The sequence below is a fragment of the Coloeus monedula genome (genome assembly GCF_965178545.1).
Source record: "Coloeus monedula genome assembly, chromosome: 29".
Lineage (NCBI taxonomy): Eukaryota > Metazoa > Chordata > Aves > Passeriformes > Corvidae > Coloeus > Coloeus monedula.
The window spans coordinates 1,072,793-1,089,438 of record NC_138809.1 but is presented as its reverse complement, the minus strand read 5'-3'; the positions used below and the strand labels follow the sequence as shown (position 1 = coordinate 1,089,438).

The 16,646-nt window shown below is 58.9% G+C and overlaps 1 protein-coding gene across 1 annotated transcript; it reads left to right on the top strand.

Moving 5' to 3' along the window:
• The first annotated feature begins 9,918 nt into the window (after positions 1 to 9,918).
• Positions 9,919 to 13,926, top strand: GLMP (glycosylated lysosomal membrane protein). Its single transcript, XM_082298846.1, has 6 exons — positions 9,919 to 10,208; positions 11,085 to 11,342; positions 11,552 to 11,734; positions 11,850 to 12,068; positions 12,137 to 12,414; positions 13,039 to 13,926. The coding sequence occupies exons 1-6, from the start codon at positions 10,137 to 10,139 to the stop codon at positions 13,205 to 13,207; spliced, it is 1,179 nt and encodes a 392-aa protein (XP_082154972.1). The 5' UTR covers positions 9,919 to 10,136; the 3' UTR covers positions 13,208 to 13,926.
• The last annotated feature ends 2,720 nt before the right edge of the window (positions 13,927 to 16,646 follow it).

The window sequence follows — 16,646 nt, the reverse complement described above, 5'->3', positions numbered from 1 at the left end:
CCTGCTCAGCACCAGCAGGGCCGTGGCTGCCGAGGGAGAGGGAAGCGCGGAGTTAATCACCTTCATTACCAACGCCGAGCCTGGAGTTAGAAATTTAAAAGTCAATTTGCACGGGAGAGGTGTGGTATGGGCAGGGCTGTGACTGAAACAGCGCTGTCGTGTGAGCTTTGCTTTCCAATCTCCCAGGAATTAGTGAAACTTCCATGCTTCTGACATCCTTTTGGACCCGTATTTGTGGTGTCCTGGATGTGACTGGGCTGGGGGTGCTGCCAAAAAGCAGTTTGGCCTCAGGGGCATCCTTGGCAAAGTCTTTTCGGGGGAGAAAGAAAAAAAAAAAATCACAATTCTTCATCTTCTTCCCCACGGTCCGGTGTAAGCAGAGCAGAAACTGCCGCACCTTCCTCAGGAATTTATGGGATACGGGGAAGGAATTCCGCCCTGGGAGGGCGGGGAGGCCCTGGCACAGGTTATTCCGTGGATGCCCCATCCCTGGAAGTGTCCAAGGCCAGGCTGGACAGGGCTTGGAGCAGCCTGGGTGGATTCCGAGCATGTCCCAATGGATCCCAGTGAGTCCTAGAAGATCCCAGCAGATTCCAGGGGATCCCAGTGTGTTCCAAGGGATGCCAACAGATCCCTAGAGGATCCCAGAGGATCCCAGTGAGTTTCAGCAGATCCGTGAGGCCCAGCAAATCCCAGCATCTCCCAATGGATCCCACCAGATCCTAGTGGGCTCCAGCAGATCCCAGTGTGGCCCAGTGGATCCCAGCGGGTCCCCATGCGTCCCAGAGGATCCCAGTCTCTCCCAATGGATCCCAGCAGATCCTGGTAGGTCCCGGTCAGTTCCAGAAGATCCCAGCATCTCCCAATGGATCCCAGCAGATCCCAGTGTGCCCCAGTGGATCTCAGCGTGTCTCAGCAGATCCCAGAGGATCCCGGCAGATCCCAACAGCTCCTAGCAGATCTCAGCGGATCCCCGTGGATCCCAGTATCTCCTGGTGGATCCCAGCAGGTCCCAACGGATCCCCGCAGGCCCCGGGGGATCCCAGCAGCTCCCACTGGATCCCATCAGGTCCCAGCTGATCCCAGCAGCTCCCACCGCATCCCAGAGGATCCCAGTAGGTCCCAGTGGATCCCGGAGGATCCCAGTATGTCCATGGGGATCCCAGCAGGTCCCAGCGGATCCCAGTAGGTCCCAGTGGATCACGGATGATCCCAGTATGTCCGTGGGGATCCCAGTAGGTCCCGTGGGGATCCCAGCAGGTCCCAGTGGATCCCAGCGGGCCCCAGGGGATCCCAGTAGATCCCACCAGATCCCAGCGTGTCCCACCGGCTCCCAGCGGATCCCAGTAGGTCCCAGCAGATCCCAGCAGGTCCCAGCGGCTCCCCGCGGCTCCGGGCGCTCCTCAGGCGGGGAAGGGCCGCGTTCCCCGCCCGGGCCCGGCCCCGCTCCCCCCCGGGCCTTTGTCCGTGCCCGGCCCGGCCCCATCCCCATGGAAACCCGGCCCGGCGGAAAGGGCGGACGGCGGCGACAAAGGAGCGGGGGCGGGACGGGGGCACCGCCGGGCCCGGCTGGGCCTGGAGCCCCTCCGAGCTCCAGAACCCCCGTCCTGCTCCGGGGAACACCGGGGAAGAAACGCCGGGAAAGAAACGCTGGATAAGAAATGCCGGGAAGCAGCGAGGGGACGGACGGAAAGGCGCCGGAGAGCAGCGAGCCCTCGGGGTGAGGCGCGGCCTGCGCGGGACAGGGGGTGCGGAGGAGCAAAAAACCACCCCGAGTGAGGGGATTTTTTTAAGGGAAACAGGCGAGAGCCGAAATATTGAGATTAGAAGGTGGCAGGGGTTGGAAGGGACTTTTTTCCAGCGTTTAAAGGGGCTCCAAGAGCGCTGGAGAGAGACTTTGGGAAAGGGCATGGAGTGTGGGACAAAGGGGAATGGCTTTAAGCTGAGGGAGGGGAGGTTTAGGTGGGATTTTGGGAAGAAATTCCTCCCTGTGAGGGCGGGGAAGGCCTGGCACAGGTTATTCCATAGCTGCCCCATCCCTGGAAGTGTCCAAGGCCGGGTTGGATGGGGCTTGGAGCAGCCTGGGACAATGGAAAGTGTCCCTTCCCATGGTGATCCTGGCTCCCTTCCCACCCAAACCATCCCTCGATTCCTTGAGCAGGGCCAGTGCCCGTTTATAATTTTCCAGTTTGTGGCTGGGATCCAACCAACTCCCCCAAAACATCAGGAAACATCAGCCTCTCTCCACTGCTTTTATCCCTGACGGTTTTTGCTTCAACCCACGATGCAAAAATATCCCCTCTGGGGATTAATGTCCAGCAAAACACACACAAATCATTTGTGTGAGGCACTCGAGGTGCTTTTCAAAAGACCACATGCTCAGAAAAGTGGTCAAAAGGTAGTAAATCAACCACTTGCCCAGCAAGTTTTGGCACAGCCACCGACGCCAGCTCATGACACTGATGGCAAAAGCTCCCAAAATTGTGTCTGTATCTCACGTGATCATTATCAAGGGAGCAAAATGCAGGAGTTACTGATAAGTGTTTTTTAGATGAACCCAGTCCCAAAGACTAAGCAAGGTTCAGGCACTGGAGAGTTTGAAAATACGTATGATATGATGGTCAAACCCAGAACAAGACACCTGGCTGCCTTTTGGGCTTCTGAAATGGCTGGCAAAGGAAGAAAAAGGCATTACAAATTTAGGGAAAAATAAGAATATACCTATTGCAAGGAATTGGGGAAGAACCTTCACCATCACACATTTATTAGTAGATTTTTGGCCTGAATCACACAGCTTTACCCTCTGCTTGCTGGCTCTGGCTCTTTGGTGGCTCTTAGAGAATTTTTATTGGGGAACTGGGTGCTTGTACCAATAAAGCCTTGTGGTTGTATTTATATTTATTTATAAAACCTTTCTCTGTGGATACCACAAAGCAGTCCAAGCTGTGATAGGGATTTCCTGTCGCTGTTTCTTTGGGTGTGCAGAGGATTTCTGGGTCTCCTGGCACTGCTGATGCTGCCCTGGAGCAGCTTCAGGTGACGTGGGTCTTAAAGCTCCATCAGTCATAAAATTGCTCAGAGTTTTGTCTTCCCAAAGGCCTTTCCCAGCTGTTTATTAGGTGGTAAATTCTCTGGGTTCACTCTGGGCCACTGCATCCTTGCTCGTGGCTCCTGTTCTTCCTGTCTGCAACAAATGATTTGAGGCTGGGAAGTGACCAGGGATGAGCAGGGGGACAATCAGCAGCTTTTTCACTCCTGACACATTTCTGTGTGCTGGGGACACGTCCCTTCCCTCTCTGTGTCCAAACAGGGATGTTCTGGCTCAGGACATGCTCCTCCCACAGAATGGGATGCACTGGCCTCCCCCAGCACCAAAACCAGCCTTGTGCTGCTCCCTTCAGTCCCTGCTTCCCAAATTTGTCACACCTGGAAGGAGCAGAGGGACAGTTGGGACCTCAGGGAAGACTGACTGGGTTATTGAATTTACAGAAACACCTGGCAGGTGCCCCCAGGCCTCCAGAGCTGCGTGTTGGGATGAGGCTCTGGTGCTCTCCTGGCAGTGCTGCTGCTCCTCTGGCACATCCCTGCAGCCCCTGGTTCTCTCCCCACTTTCCCTGGCAGAAATGTGGCATTTTCATCAGGCCACGCTCAGACTCCCGGTCCTTTCCCAGGTTTGGTGCAATTAGGGCTGAGGGGAGCTCCAGGCAGGAGGAATGAGGGTTCCTTCAAACCTCTGATTCCAGGGATGTGGCTGCCCATAAGGCCACAGCCATTCTTCTGAGAGTTTTGTGCTATTTAATTAATCATCTCCAGATTTTCTGCTTGCTGGTGACTTCAAAGCAGGCACTTTTGAGGTGCAGCCTCCCAAAATCATGTTGAAAGCTGGTGTCTTCATCCCCCAGAATGAAGGAACACACAGTCACAGGCTGTGGGAGATTTTTCTTCTTCCTTTAGTGCTTTATTCCTTTGTCTAAGATTTTTTTCTATGACATTTTTAGGCACAGCCTTTGCTCACCCTGCAGATGGGTGTTTTCTGGACTTTGAGTTTTCTCCAGGTCCCAGTTTTCTCCAGTGTGATCACAGCTGGTTCACAGAGGGATTTCTTTCAAGGATTATCAATTTAGTGGGTTATCGTTTGCAGCAGGAAGGGTTTTTCTGATAGAATTTCAACCCCTGCCTTCTTTCACCATTCCAAGGTGGATTTTACTTGTCAAGACAACCGTGAAGCTTTCCATGAGTACAAGGAAAACCAAATCCTTTGCGTTTGCATTAGGTGTGCTGAGGTTGTCAGTGCTGTGCCTCTTCTCTTCAGCACCACACAACTTCACAGCCCAGTCTGGGCAAAAGTCAGATCCTTGCCAGCCCAGGAGGGAGGCAGGGACTTGGCTCAGGATTGATTCTCTGGGATTTTAGCCTTGAGCACAGAGGTGCCCCAGCCTGAGGCAGGAAGGACAGGCACTGAGGAAATCAGGGATGCAGCAGGAGCTTGTCCTGTGCAGGTGGAACCCACGTGGTGTGATCTACACCTTCTAAACATGGGTGTTTGGGGGGGTTTCTCCTCAGTTCTGAGCTTCTGACCGTGGTTCCACTGCGAGGTGACTCTCCTCTTGTTTTATTCCTGCTCTGGGCTCTTCTCCGCCAGCAAGAGCTGCCTGAGGTTGGATCTTTAGGTCGCATTGACCCCGAGGCAAAAGCTCCTCATGTCAGGGAATTCCTTGTCTTGGATTGCACTTAACATCTCCCCTTTCACGGGAATCGAGGGCGTGCTTGGGAGCAAACAGCAGCCTGAAATTTGTGCTGTTCAGGGATTCCAAATGCGCTCGCTCCCGGCCAGGGCTCTGTGACAGAGTTTGATCAATTGTTAATAGGTCAGTGGCTGTAAATGGACCTTTCCTGTTGTTTTGACATTGTCTTCATTTTTTTTCCCCAACAGAAGAGGCACAGTGTTTTTTCATTAAAGCCTTGATTGACAGCTTGCTGAAAGGGAACCCACGGTAGCTGCTTTTCCTTTCATTTCTCTGCTCAAACCTCAGGTTTTCGGCGTTTTTTCACCCCGACAAGCAGAGCTCCCCTCACCATTGTCAGTGCTCTGAGCTAAATCCTCTTTCATCTTTATCCCTTGGCTTCTGCAGTGAGGAGGATGCTGTGCTGATGATGCTGAGGGAGATGCAGCAATGAACTCTGCTCCAGGATTTAGCTCTGCCCTCAGCCGAGCGCCGGGGATGCTGCGGAAAGGTTGCCAGAGAGGCGGATACCAGCCTGCATCCAGGTTTTTGCTGCATCCCTGCTGCCGAGCGAGATATGGATCATCCCCAGGATTATTCCTGCCGTGTCCCTGCGGAAGGAGGGGACGCTGGAGGTGCTGCCGTGCCGGGGAGGTGCCGGTGGGCGCCGGACCCTGCGGCGCTGTGGATTTTTCAGTTCTGGAGCCGACGCTCCCCTCACGGTGAGGTCTCTGTGGCGCAATGGACGAGCGCGCTGGACTTCTAATCCAGAGGTTCCGGGTTCGAGTCCCGGCAGAGATGATCTCCAGGCAGGTGTCTGTTTTATTTTAGTGCCATTGCCCTCCCAGGTCCCGATCCGTTACATTTATAACGCCCCCGAGGCTTTGCATGGGGAGGGAACGACTTTTCCCGGCACGGCTGATGGATGCAACATCCCTGTGCTCCCTTCTCCATCATTTCTCCTCCATCATCTCCCCCTTCCCTCGTTCCCTTTGGTATCTCCTCCAAGCAGGTGTTTTAACCCCACGTGTCCCCCCAGTGCTGTCCCAGATTTGATACCTTCTTAATGGGAGTTCTGGTCTCTCCAGTAGGGCCCAGCTGGAGGGCAGTGGGTCAGAAGCTTCTGGTGGCATTTCCTGGGATAAATGGGGTCATTTTTTTCACAGGTGGGGCCAAAGAAGTGTAGGTCTCTGACCTGAATGTCCACCTTGGTAAATTTGGGTAACCCAATGCTCCCCACCCGGACCTCTGTACTCTGAAATGGTTTTAAACTGCCAGAGGGCAGGGTTAGATGGGATATTGGGAAGAAATTGTTCCTTGTGAGGGTGGGGAGGCCCTGGCACAGATTATTCCATGGATGTCCCATCCCTGGAAGTGACCAAGGCCGGGTTGGACGGGGCTTGGAGCACCCTGGGATAGTGGAAGGTGTCCCTGCCGTGGCAGGGGTGGGACAGAACAAACTTTAAGATCCCTCCCAACCCAAACCATTCCATGACTCCATGCTCTCTGCACAGCTGCCAACCCCAGGATACTCTCCCATTGACTGGATTTCTGGTCTCCAGTGGAAAACCAGTCCATCACTGGGCTTGGCTTGTTTCTTGTTCTCCTTGTGGTGTCCATGCAAATGCTGGAAATGCTCAGCCTGTGTGGAGAGCCAGGCCCTGGTGGTGCTGGAAGTTCTGCCCGCATGTTCATCATGGCAGAGGTGTCATGTCCATCACATCCAGGGGGGAAAGGCCAGAAAATTATTCAGAAAAAGAGAAAATATGTGGGCAGTGAGCATGGGACACACCCAAAGGAAAATTGGGTAGGAATGAGGGGAGAAAGGGCAGATTCTGCAGAGATCACTTGTGCCTTCAGCAGATGGGGAATGAAATATCTTCATTTGCATTTTGGGACAGAGGCAGCGAGAAAACTGAGATTCCAGTTTAGCTGTGGTTCCACTGGGAAGGGCTGGAGCTCCTCTTCCCTAGACAGGAGTGTGGAAGAGCTCAGGAGTAGATCCTTGGTGTTACCAGCTGTGTTCTCCTGCTGCTGCTGTGTCTGGGAACCCCAGAGTGCCACAACCCTCAGGTTCAGGTACCTCTGGGGTTCAGGTACCTCTGGGGTTCAGGTACCCCCCAGGCCAGGGCAGGTGACTCCTGGGACCCCCTGAATTCAGGCACCAGAGTTGTCCCCGCCTGTGTGGGACGAGCTCTGTTCATCACCTCACCTGTGTGAGGAGGACACAGAGCTCCTCGTGTCTCTCAGCTTCTCATTTTTGGTCTCCCTCAGTTTCTTTTTCAGAAGGTCCTGCAGCTCCTTTCAGCTTTTCCAGAATTTCCATCGCTTCCATAATCTTCCCAAACCTTCAGCTCCCCTCTTATCTCATCAGGTCGCCCTCAGGTGCGCTGCCCGTGAGGTGAGGAGTGTGAGGATTCCTGTTCCCCTGCAAAAAGAGAAATTCTTATTTAGAAAGGAAAAAAATCAGCCAAATGTGCTCAGGAAGGTGAGGAAAATGAGGAATTAGTGCCATTCCCTGCAGGACACAAACACTGGCACTCACTCAAGGTGCACCTGGCCTGTCACTGCTGCAGGGTGTTGTTCCCAGTGAGGGAACTCTTTCTGGGATTTTGGCAATGACCATGTGTGCAAATGCAGTTCAGAAGCAGTTCCCTGCTAATTATCCCCCATTCCCCATCAGAATCAGAATCAGGAAGGCTTTGCTTTCTGTCCCTGGAACATTCCAAATTCCCTACAAAAAGGATGTTTGGGAAGCCCTGTGCTGAAGAGGGGGCTTGCACAGAATCTTGTGTTTATCCCTCCAGACCTCGGGCAGCATCAGGCTCCCAGGAATGAATCCCCACCTGGAGGGACAGGGAATTTGTCTACGAGATCCCCAAACCCTTCCCTGTGGGGCCAACACAAGGGGTGGAACAATCCCATGGCAACCCTAGAACTGAGAGAAATGAGGGAATTCTCCCCTGGGAACCCTAGAACCAACAAATACAAGGGAATTCTCCCCTGGAAATCCTAGAACTGGCAAAAAGGGTGGAATTTCTCCCATGGCAACCCTAGAACCTAATAAAACCAGTGGGATGATCCCATAGCAACCCTAGAACCAACAAAAACAATGGAATTCTCCCCTGGTAGCCCCAGAACTGACAAAACCAGTGGAATGTTCCCCTGGAAATCCTAGAACCGACAAAAAGGGTGGAATGCTCCCCTGGCAACCCTAGAGCCAACAAAAATGGTGGGATGATCCCGTGGTGACCCTAGAACTGAAAAAGTGGTGGAATTCTCCTCTGGTATCTCTAGAACCAACAAAAATAGTGCAATGATCCCCTGGCAACTCTAGAACTGTCAAAAAGGGTGGGATTCTTCCCTGGCAACCCTAGAAGCAAACAAAACCAGTGGGATGATCCCATGGCAACCTTAGAACCAACAAAAACAATGGAATTCTCCCCTGGTAGCCCTAGAACCAACAAAACCTGTGGAATGTTCCCCTGGAAGTCCTAGAACCAAATAAAATGGAATGATCCCATGGTGACCCTAGAACTGAAAAAGTGGTGGAATTCTCCTCTGGTATCTCTAGAACTGACAAAACCAGTGGAATGTTCCTCTGGAAATCCTAGAACCAACAAAAAGGGTGGAACATTCCCCTGGCAACCCCAGAACTGCCAAAGACAATGGAATGTTCCCCTGGCAACCCCAAGTCCAACAAAAACAACAGAATGCTTGTTTGACCACCCTAGAACCAACAAAAACTATGGAATGTTCCCCTGCCATCCCCAAAACCAACAAAAATTGTGGAATGCTCCTCTGGAATCTCCTTTCCCGTGGGCTCTGGAGTGTTCCTCCTGCCCAGCAGGTTGGACACCTCTGCTTCCCCCTGGTTCAGCACCCACCCCAAAGGGGGCCAGGGCAGTGACAGGGCTGTGACATGAGGGGACAGTTTGGGGCTCTGTGCCCCTGATCCTTGAGGAATTTTTAACCCTGCTCCTCCTCCCTGCTCTCCCCCCTCATGGCTTCCCAGAGCCACCCCAGATCCAGCATGGATGCGGTGCCTGCAGGAGGAGTTGGGCTCCCCCAGGAGCTCCCAGGGTTTGGGGGTCAGGTTTATCTCTAAATAAATTCATCATTTCTGGCTGTTTGGTCATTTAATGCCTGTGCCGGGGGTGGGGGGTGGAAAATCTCCCAGGCTGGGCACTGCCAGGGGGCTCTGCGGGGTCTATGCCAACCCCAGGGGCTTCGGGGAGGCCAGGGACAGGTGCTGCACCCACCCTGGGCAGCAAAAACATGGGTAGGGTGGGGGTCTTTGGTGTCCTGGGGGGTGGAGGTGGGGTCTCTCTTGGATTTGGGGGTCTCCAAAGTATGGGGCAGTGAAGGTGAGGAGGTCTGGGGAGCTCGGCGTGGTCATGGGGCGGCGTCTCTGGAGGAATGGAGGAGGGAGTTTCCCCTGTATGGGAGGATGAAGGAGGGGGGTCTCTGCTGCCCTCCCTGGGGGATGGACATGGGGGTCTCTGTTGTCGTGGAGGTCTCTGCTGGACTTGGGGGTCTTCAGAGCACGGGGTGGAGACGCTGAGGGGTCTCTGGAGTACAGGATGCTCCAGAGGCCCCAGGGTGAGGCTTCAGAGACCCCAAAGGCTCAGAAACTCCACGAGGTGAAGTGGCAGGGGGTCTCTGCTGCCCTGGGGATGGAGGTGGGGGGGGTCTCTGCTCCCCAGAGGAGAACAGGGGTCTCCCTTGTCCTGCTGGATTGAGGTGGGGGTCTCTGCTGGATGGGACGATGAAGGAGGGGGGTCTGCAGTGTCCTGAGGAGCGGAGGCAGGAATCTGCACAGAATGCCAGGCGGAGTCTGGTGGGTCTCAGCCGCGCTGGCAGCGGAGTGGGGGTCTCTGCTCTGAGGGGTGATGGACACAGGGGTCTCTGCTCTGAGGGGTGGTGGACACGGGGGGTCTCCACTATGTGGGGTGATGAAGAGGGGGTCTCTGCTCTGAGGGGTGATAAATAGTGGGGGGGGTCTCCGCTCTGTGGGGTGATGGACAGGGGGTCTCTGCTCTGTGGGGTGATGGACACAGGGGTCTCTGCTCTGAGGGGTGATGAACGGGGGGTCTCTGCTGCCCTGGGGGACGGACGGGGCTCGGCGCACAGGGCGAGCAGGAAGCAAAACTGCAAACTCCGAGCAGGTCCTGTCTCCCTCCAAACCCGCGATCGCTCCCAAGGGCTCCTTTAACGCGCGGGGCGGTTCCGGGGCGGTCCCCGGGCAGTCCCAGGGCGGTTCCGGGGCGGTCCTCGGGCGGTTCTGGGGCGGTCCCCGGGCGGTTCTCGGGCGGTTCCGGGGCGGTCCCCGGGCGGTTCTCGGGCGGTTCCGGGGCGGTCCCCGGGCGGTTCCGGGGCGGTCCCGGGGCCGTGGTCGGGGCCGGTCGCGCCATGGCCGCCGGTGCGGGGCTGGCGCTGCTGGCGGCGCTGCTGGCGGCGGCCGGGGCCGAGCGGGGCCGGAAGGTGAGCGGGAGTCGGGGGGTACCGGGGCCGGGGGACCGGGGCCGGGGTGCGGAGCCCCCGCCGCGCTCCCCGGGCTCTCTCTGCGCTCCCTCCGCGCTGCGATGGTGCCTGAGCCCCCCCGTGCCCTCCCGCTCCCCCTGGGAATCTGAGAATCCCGGGAGAGCCGGGTTGGAACTGGGGTCACCCAATCCAAGCCCCTGCCCAGGCAGAGTCACCCAGAGCGGGTGACACAGGGACATCCAGGTGGGTTTGGGATGTCCCCAGAGCGGGACACTCCGTGCTCGCCCGGGGCAGCTGTTCCAGGGCTCTGCCACCCTCAGCGTAAAGAAGTTCTTGCTCGTGTTGAGGGGAAACTTTTGGTTCAGTTTTTGGCCTCGGAGGATCCTGTCTGGAGCAGAGGCTGGGCTGGACCCCCCGAGATCCGCCCGGTCGCGCTGGGGCCCATCCTTGGGTGGTGTGGGGAGGGGAAGGGGCTCCCCGGGGCCGCAGCCTCACACCGGGCACATCCCACGTGCGGCTGGAGCTGAGCCGGCCCCTCCCTCCCTCCTGACAGGGACCGGGCTGACCCCTGCCCTGCCAACCATGCGGTGACATGGCCCAGGGCCACCCACCTCTGTCCCTCGTGTCCCCTTTGTCCTAATCCAGTGGGAACAGCATGGCCGTGGGCAGGGATTGGGCTGTGGGATAGGAAGGGAAGCAGCTCAAAGCTGCTCCCAAACGTCCGGCTGTGAAATGCTGACCAAGCGCGTTGAGCAACACCAGCGCTGCAGAGTCACGGGAGCCGAGGCAGCTCCGATGTCCCATCCTCCCAGGACGCCGGGATTGTCGTGCCGGGCTCAGAGCGCTCCCCAACCCTGTCCCTGTGCCTGCCTGCAGGTGTCCATGCAGTACAACCCCGGCTGGAACGGCTCCTCTGTGAACCTGCTGCACGTGCGAGCGGCGGGGCCCGGGGACAGCCTGCACTACGTGTGGAGCAGCATCGGGGCCCCCGCCGTGCTGCTGGTGGCCACCCAGAGCCCCAGCAGCGCCCTGAGGGTCAACTGGACCCAGCTGCTCTCGCCCAGTCCTGCCGGAGCCATCTGGATCGACCCTCCCGACAGCGTGGTCTATTCCACGGCCGTGGTCTTCACCAAGGTACTGTGGGGAAAGGGCTGCTCCGGGGCAGCTGGGGCTGCCCAGGGTCCCTGGGCAGCTTCCCAGCTCCAGGGAAATCCCCACCATTCCCATCCAAGGAGGTGTCTGTCTCCAGCCTGAGCTGCTTGGCTGAGGCAGGGTTGTTGCCTGGATTGCAAAGCTCCCGTCCTGCTGGTGCTCCCAGCCCCTCTCCCCTTCCCTCCCTGCAGCTGTTCGAGTTCAGCGAGGCCAAGCCTTTGGGAGAGCTCTTCTACCCCACCTATGACCTGTCCGAGTTCTCCTGGGACAGCCTCAACCACACCCTGAACCACACGGCGCTGACGGCCGAGCTCAGCGGGGTCCCAGCCACCGACCCCGGCGGCGGCTTCGCCAACGGCAGCCTGGCATTCCGGGTACGTCCGGGGGCGCAGAGAATGTGGGGAATATCCTGTCCAAAGCCCCTTCTGGAGCGGGAATGCTGCTCCTCAGCTCTGCCTGTGCTGTCCCCCTGACCCGTGTGCCCCGCAGGTGACAGCCTACGAGGCCAGTGGCCGCGCCAGGCGCCTGCCCAGCCTCCTGCACACGGCAGACAGCTCCCAGCTGGAATTCATCCTGGCCGGGGTGGCCCCACGGGGAAACGGCTCCCGCTTTGTGCTGGAGGTGGCCACGGTGGAGGAGGCGGGGGCGGTGCGGAGGCTGCGCTCGGAGCGCTCCATCGACGATGAGTACACCCCCACCATCTTTGAGGTGAGCGAGGGGTGACCCCAGGCTGGGGGTGACCCTGCTGTCCCTCACCTCACTCTGTCCCTCCCTAGGTGCTGTCCCTGGTAGCCGAGTCCCAGAACGGCAGCTCCACGCTCGGGTTCCTGCAGTGGAAGGCGACGGCCTACGGCTCACGGAGCCCCCGGCGCGAGGATGGCATCCGCTGCCGGGCTCAGGGGCTGCAGGCGGCCAACTGGACCCTGCCCATGTCCAGCATTGTCCAGGCCTACTTTGGGGAGAGTCTGGGCAGCACCTGCACCATCAGCGCCCTCAACGTGTCCTTTGGGGGAGAGGAGGGACGGGTGTACCAGGAGAAGCGATATCTCAGCTGGTGAGAGGGGTCCCAGGGGTGCGAGGGATGCTCCTGGGCACTAACGATGTGCAGAGGGGTCTGAGGGGATGCTCCTGGTCATTAACAACATGCAGTGGGGTGTGAAGGGTCTGAAGGGATGCTCCTGGGCACTAATGATATGGAGAGAGGTCTGTGGGGATGCTCCTGTCATTAATAATGTGCAGTTTGGGGGACTGGTAGGTTGTAGGGTTTCTCTGTTTAGTAACAGTCTCCCTGTCAAAGTCTCGCATTTCCCCATAATCCTGTAGCAGAGTTTCTTGAGGAGCCTGATCCTGCCCCGTGTGGGATCTTGAGCTGACCCTCTGGGGTGGGAAAGCCCCAGGGATATGTGGGATCTTGGGCTGAATCTCTGAGGTGGGAAAGCCCCAAAAGCCCCAGGGATATGTGGGATCTTGGGCTGAATCTCTGAGGTGGGAAAGCCCCAAAAGCCCCAGGGATATGTGGGATCTTGGGCTGAATCTCTGAGGTGGGAAAGCCCCAAAAGCCCCAGGGATATGTGGGATCCTGGCCTGACCCTGTGAGGCTGCAGAGCCCCAGGGCTCCCAGCCGTGGGTCAGAGCCCATCCCCGTCCCTGCCCTGACTTGCCCCGTGCCCTCCCGCAGGTCAGTGCTGCTGGGCTTCGGGCAGCCCCCCAGGGACACCTTCTCGGCCCTGGTCATCTCCATCACGGCCGTGGCGCTGGGCACGCCCCTGGCCATGCTGCTGCTGGGCAGCTGCCTGGTGCTGCTGGCACGGAGGAGACGCTACTCAGAGTACGAGCCCATCAACTGAGGGGGCCGAGTCCCACGGAGACCCCCGGGACCCTCCCCATTCCCGGGAATGGCCGTGGCTGTTCCGGGCCTCCGGCGCTGCCGCCTCCTCCGCCTCCCCTCTGAGCCCCGAGGGGAGCAGGGTGACACTTGCAGCTGCCCACGCCACGTCTCCTGTGTCCTGCTCCTTCCCACTGCCACGTCCTGCGCTGGATTGCACATCTTCCCCGGTTTTTCCTGATCCATGCAGCCAAGGGAAGCGATGGGGGGGGTTTGGTCAGGGAAATCCCACTCCTCCCAAGGGATACAACCACTGCTGTCCCAGCTGCAGGCCAGGGACTGGCTCCAGTGCCACTTCCAGGGATGCTTGGGCTGGGGAGCAGCACCACTCCAGCTTCCCAGCACATCCCAGCTCCTCCAGCCAGGGCTCATGGACTCCTCCCTGCTCCCACGTTCCTGCTGCGCTGGCCTGGGACATGAGGGACACCCAGTGCCACATCACAGCAGCTGCTCAAGCTCAGGTGTGTCCGGTCGGGCCATGGGGGGCTGGTCCAGCCAGGATGCTGCTCCTGGATACCCCATGGGGCTGGATCCCAGGTGCTGCCCAGGTGTCAGGAGCCCTGGGACGAGTGTGGCCTGTGGCTGCTCGGGGTTCTCAGAGGTACCTGGGGCTGTGCTGGGTTCTGAGTTCTCCATCACCAACTTGTCTTGAACCAAATAAAGTGGATTTCTAAACACAGTTTCCTGTGGGAATGCTGTACTGGGGCTCCTGGCAGGAATGGGAGGGTCAGCAGAAGCCAAGGGATTCCCTGGCCCTGGACTGAGGTGTGGTGCTCAGGTCAGGGGGGGTTTCCCTTGAGCTGTGGTGTCACAGAGTGTCCAGGGCTGGGGGCTGTGACCCCACTGAGAGGTCACTTGGAAGAGTCACAGAATGATGGAATCTCCTGAGCTGGAAGGCACCCACAGGGATCACCCAGTCCAACCCCTGCCCTGCACAGACACCCCAACAACCCCACCCTGGGCATCCCTGGCAGCGCTGTCCAAATGTTCCTGGAGCTCTGGCAGCCTCGGGGCCGTGCCCATTCCCTGGGGAGCCTGGGCAGTGCCCAGCACCCTCTGGGGGAAGAACCTTTCCCTGATCTCCAACCTAAGCCTCCCCTGGCCCAGCTCCAGCCGTTCCGAGCCCTGTCCTGGTCACACAGAGCAGAGATCAGAGCTGCTCCTCCTGAGGAAGCTGCAGACAGCGTGAGGGCTGTGTTCTGAAAGAGGAACAAGCCAAAAAACCCAAGTGAAAGTCCCAAACTTCCTTGTCAACCCTTTCAGAGCAGGAACTCCCAGCTCAGCTGCAGCCACAGCCACAGGAGGGTGGTTCCACGGGAAGCTGTTCCATGGGAAGCCTTGCTGTGCTTTTTGAGCGGAGAACTGTGGTGTTGCTGTCCTTTCTGGTTCTGTGCAGGGCTGAGCTGTGTTGAGGATTTTGTAATAAAATAAAAGGAAAACCACAACAGAAGCTGCCTGGCTTTCACTCCCAAAGCTGTGGTGTCAGGGAGCTGTGAATCCCTCATGGCAGATTTCCTGCTCTCTTGGGCTGTTGTCATACAATTGGCATGAAGTGACCACAGGAATCCCAGACTGGTTTGGGGTCATTCAGTGCCACCCCCTGCCACGGCAGGGACACCTCCCACTATCCCAGGCTGCTCCAAGCCCCGTCCAGCCTGGCCTGGAACACTTCCAGGAATCCAGGAGCAGCCACAGCTTCTCTGGGAAGGAAAGCCCAGGGCAGGTGAAGATGAGCAACAGCTTTCAATCGTGGCACCTTTTGTGTGGGAACAATCCTGGGATGTATCCCAGCTCTGGGGGTGGTGTCCCAGTTTTGGAGGAGGGCTCGTGAGAGGAGGTGACAGAACCTTCCTGGGCACAGCAAGCGCCCGGTGCCAGCGTGGGTGGGGACGATGACAAACTGCTCTCTCCTCGCCAAGCTTCCATCAGCCACCTTCAGGAGCAGCCATCCGCACCACCCCCGCGGGCCGGGCGCTCTCCTTCCCCCAGCACCTCCTGCCATCGCTGTCCGGAGCCCGCAGCGGGTCCCGCACACGCTGCAGAGCAGTCACCTTTGCCACCACGCATTTCTCACGGATTGTCCCCTCACTGGGGTTTTGCTTGCTGAGCCCTGATCCGAGAGGAAAGGGGGTTAAAAACTGGGTCTTCAACAGCTGGGAACGAATCCGAGCAAGGAGAAGCAGCAGCCTCCTGGGAAGCGGGACACTGGGGGAGATGGTGCGGGGAGATGGTCGAGGGGAAGCCTCGAGGAGTGGCCGAGGGTACTTGGTCTGTTCTGGAGGAGGAGAGGAGAGAGGGGAGGCTCACTGCAGTCTACAACTTCCTTGTGAGGGGAAGAGGAGCAGCAGACACGGATCTCTGCTCTGTGCTGACAGCGACAGGACCCAGGGAACGGCTGGAGCTGGGCCAGGGAAGGTTTAGGTTGGAGATCAGGGAAAGGTTCTTCCCCCAGAGGGTGCTGGGCACTGCCCAGGCTCCCCTGGGAATTGTCACATTCCCGAGGCTGCCAGAGCTTCAGGAGCGTTTGGACAGCGCTGCCAGGGATGCCCAGGGTGGGGTTGTTGGGGTGTCTGTGCAGGGCCAGGGGTTGGACTGGATGATCCTGTGGGTGCCTTCCAGCTCAGGATATTCTGTGATTCTGGCCAAGTGGAGCTGATCTGGGGGCGGTGCTGTGCCTGGGGTGGGCAGGATGGAGGGGTCTGGGGGCGGTGCTGTCCCTGGGGGGGCAGGATGGAGGGGTCTGGGGACGGTGCTGTCCCGACCTCGGGGGTCCCTGCCCCGTTCCCGCACACCCGCGCGGCCCCTGCAGTACCGCGCTCCCACCACGCGGTGGCAGCAGCAGCAGCAGCAGCGCGGGCGGGCGGGAGGCGCTGACCCGGGGCGGCACCGGCGCTGCCGCTCCGCGCGTTGGGCTCCGACCCGGCCCGGGCGGGGCAGCACCGACGGCCTTTCCTTTCCGAACCGGGAGGCAGCGGCGGCAGCGCCCGGGGCCCCTCAGCCCCGCGGTGCCGGTACCGGCGGGCGGCGGCGGCGGCGCCACTGCGCATGTGCGGAGCCCTGAATGCAGTACCGACCTTTGGCCACCGGGCGGCGACAGCGCCCTGCGGGCGGTCCGTGCTCGGTACCGCCTCTGGTACCGACCCGGTCCGGGACCCCCCTCCGGCCCCGGTGGGCGACACCCCCGGTACCGCCTCTGGTACCGACCCGGTCCGGGACCTGCCTCCGGCCCCGGTCGGTGACGCCCCCGGTACCGCCTCTGGTACCGCCCCCGGCCCGGGACCCCCCGGTCCGTGCCCCCGGACAGACCCCGCTCGGACACCGCCCCCGGCCCATCCCGCTCTGTCCGGCAGCTCCCGCGGGATGAGGCCTCGGGCAAACTCCGGGCCAGGAATTTCTTACCT

Bases quoted from the DNA above. Each gene is read 5' to 3' on its own strand.
- GLMP (XM_082298846.1), top strand. From the start codon at position 10,137: ATGGCCGCCGGTGCGGGGCTGGCGCTGCTGGCGGCGCTGCTGGCGGCG. The intron at 11,343-11,551 runs GTACTGTGGGGA...CCCTCCCTGCAG, and splicing joins CGGCCGTGGTCTTCACCAAG to CTGTTCGAGTTCAGCGAGGC. The intron at 12,415-13,038 runs GTGAGAGGGGTC...GCCCTCCCGCAG, and splicing joins GAGAAGCGATATCTCAGCTG to GTCAGTGCTGCTGGGCTTCG.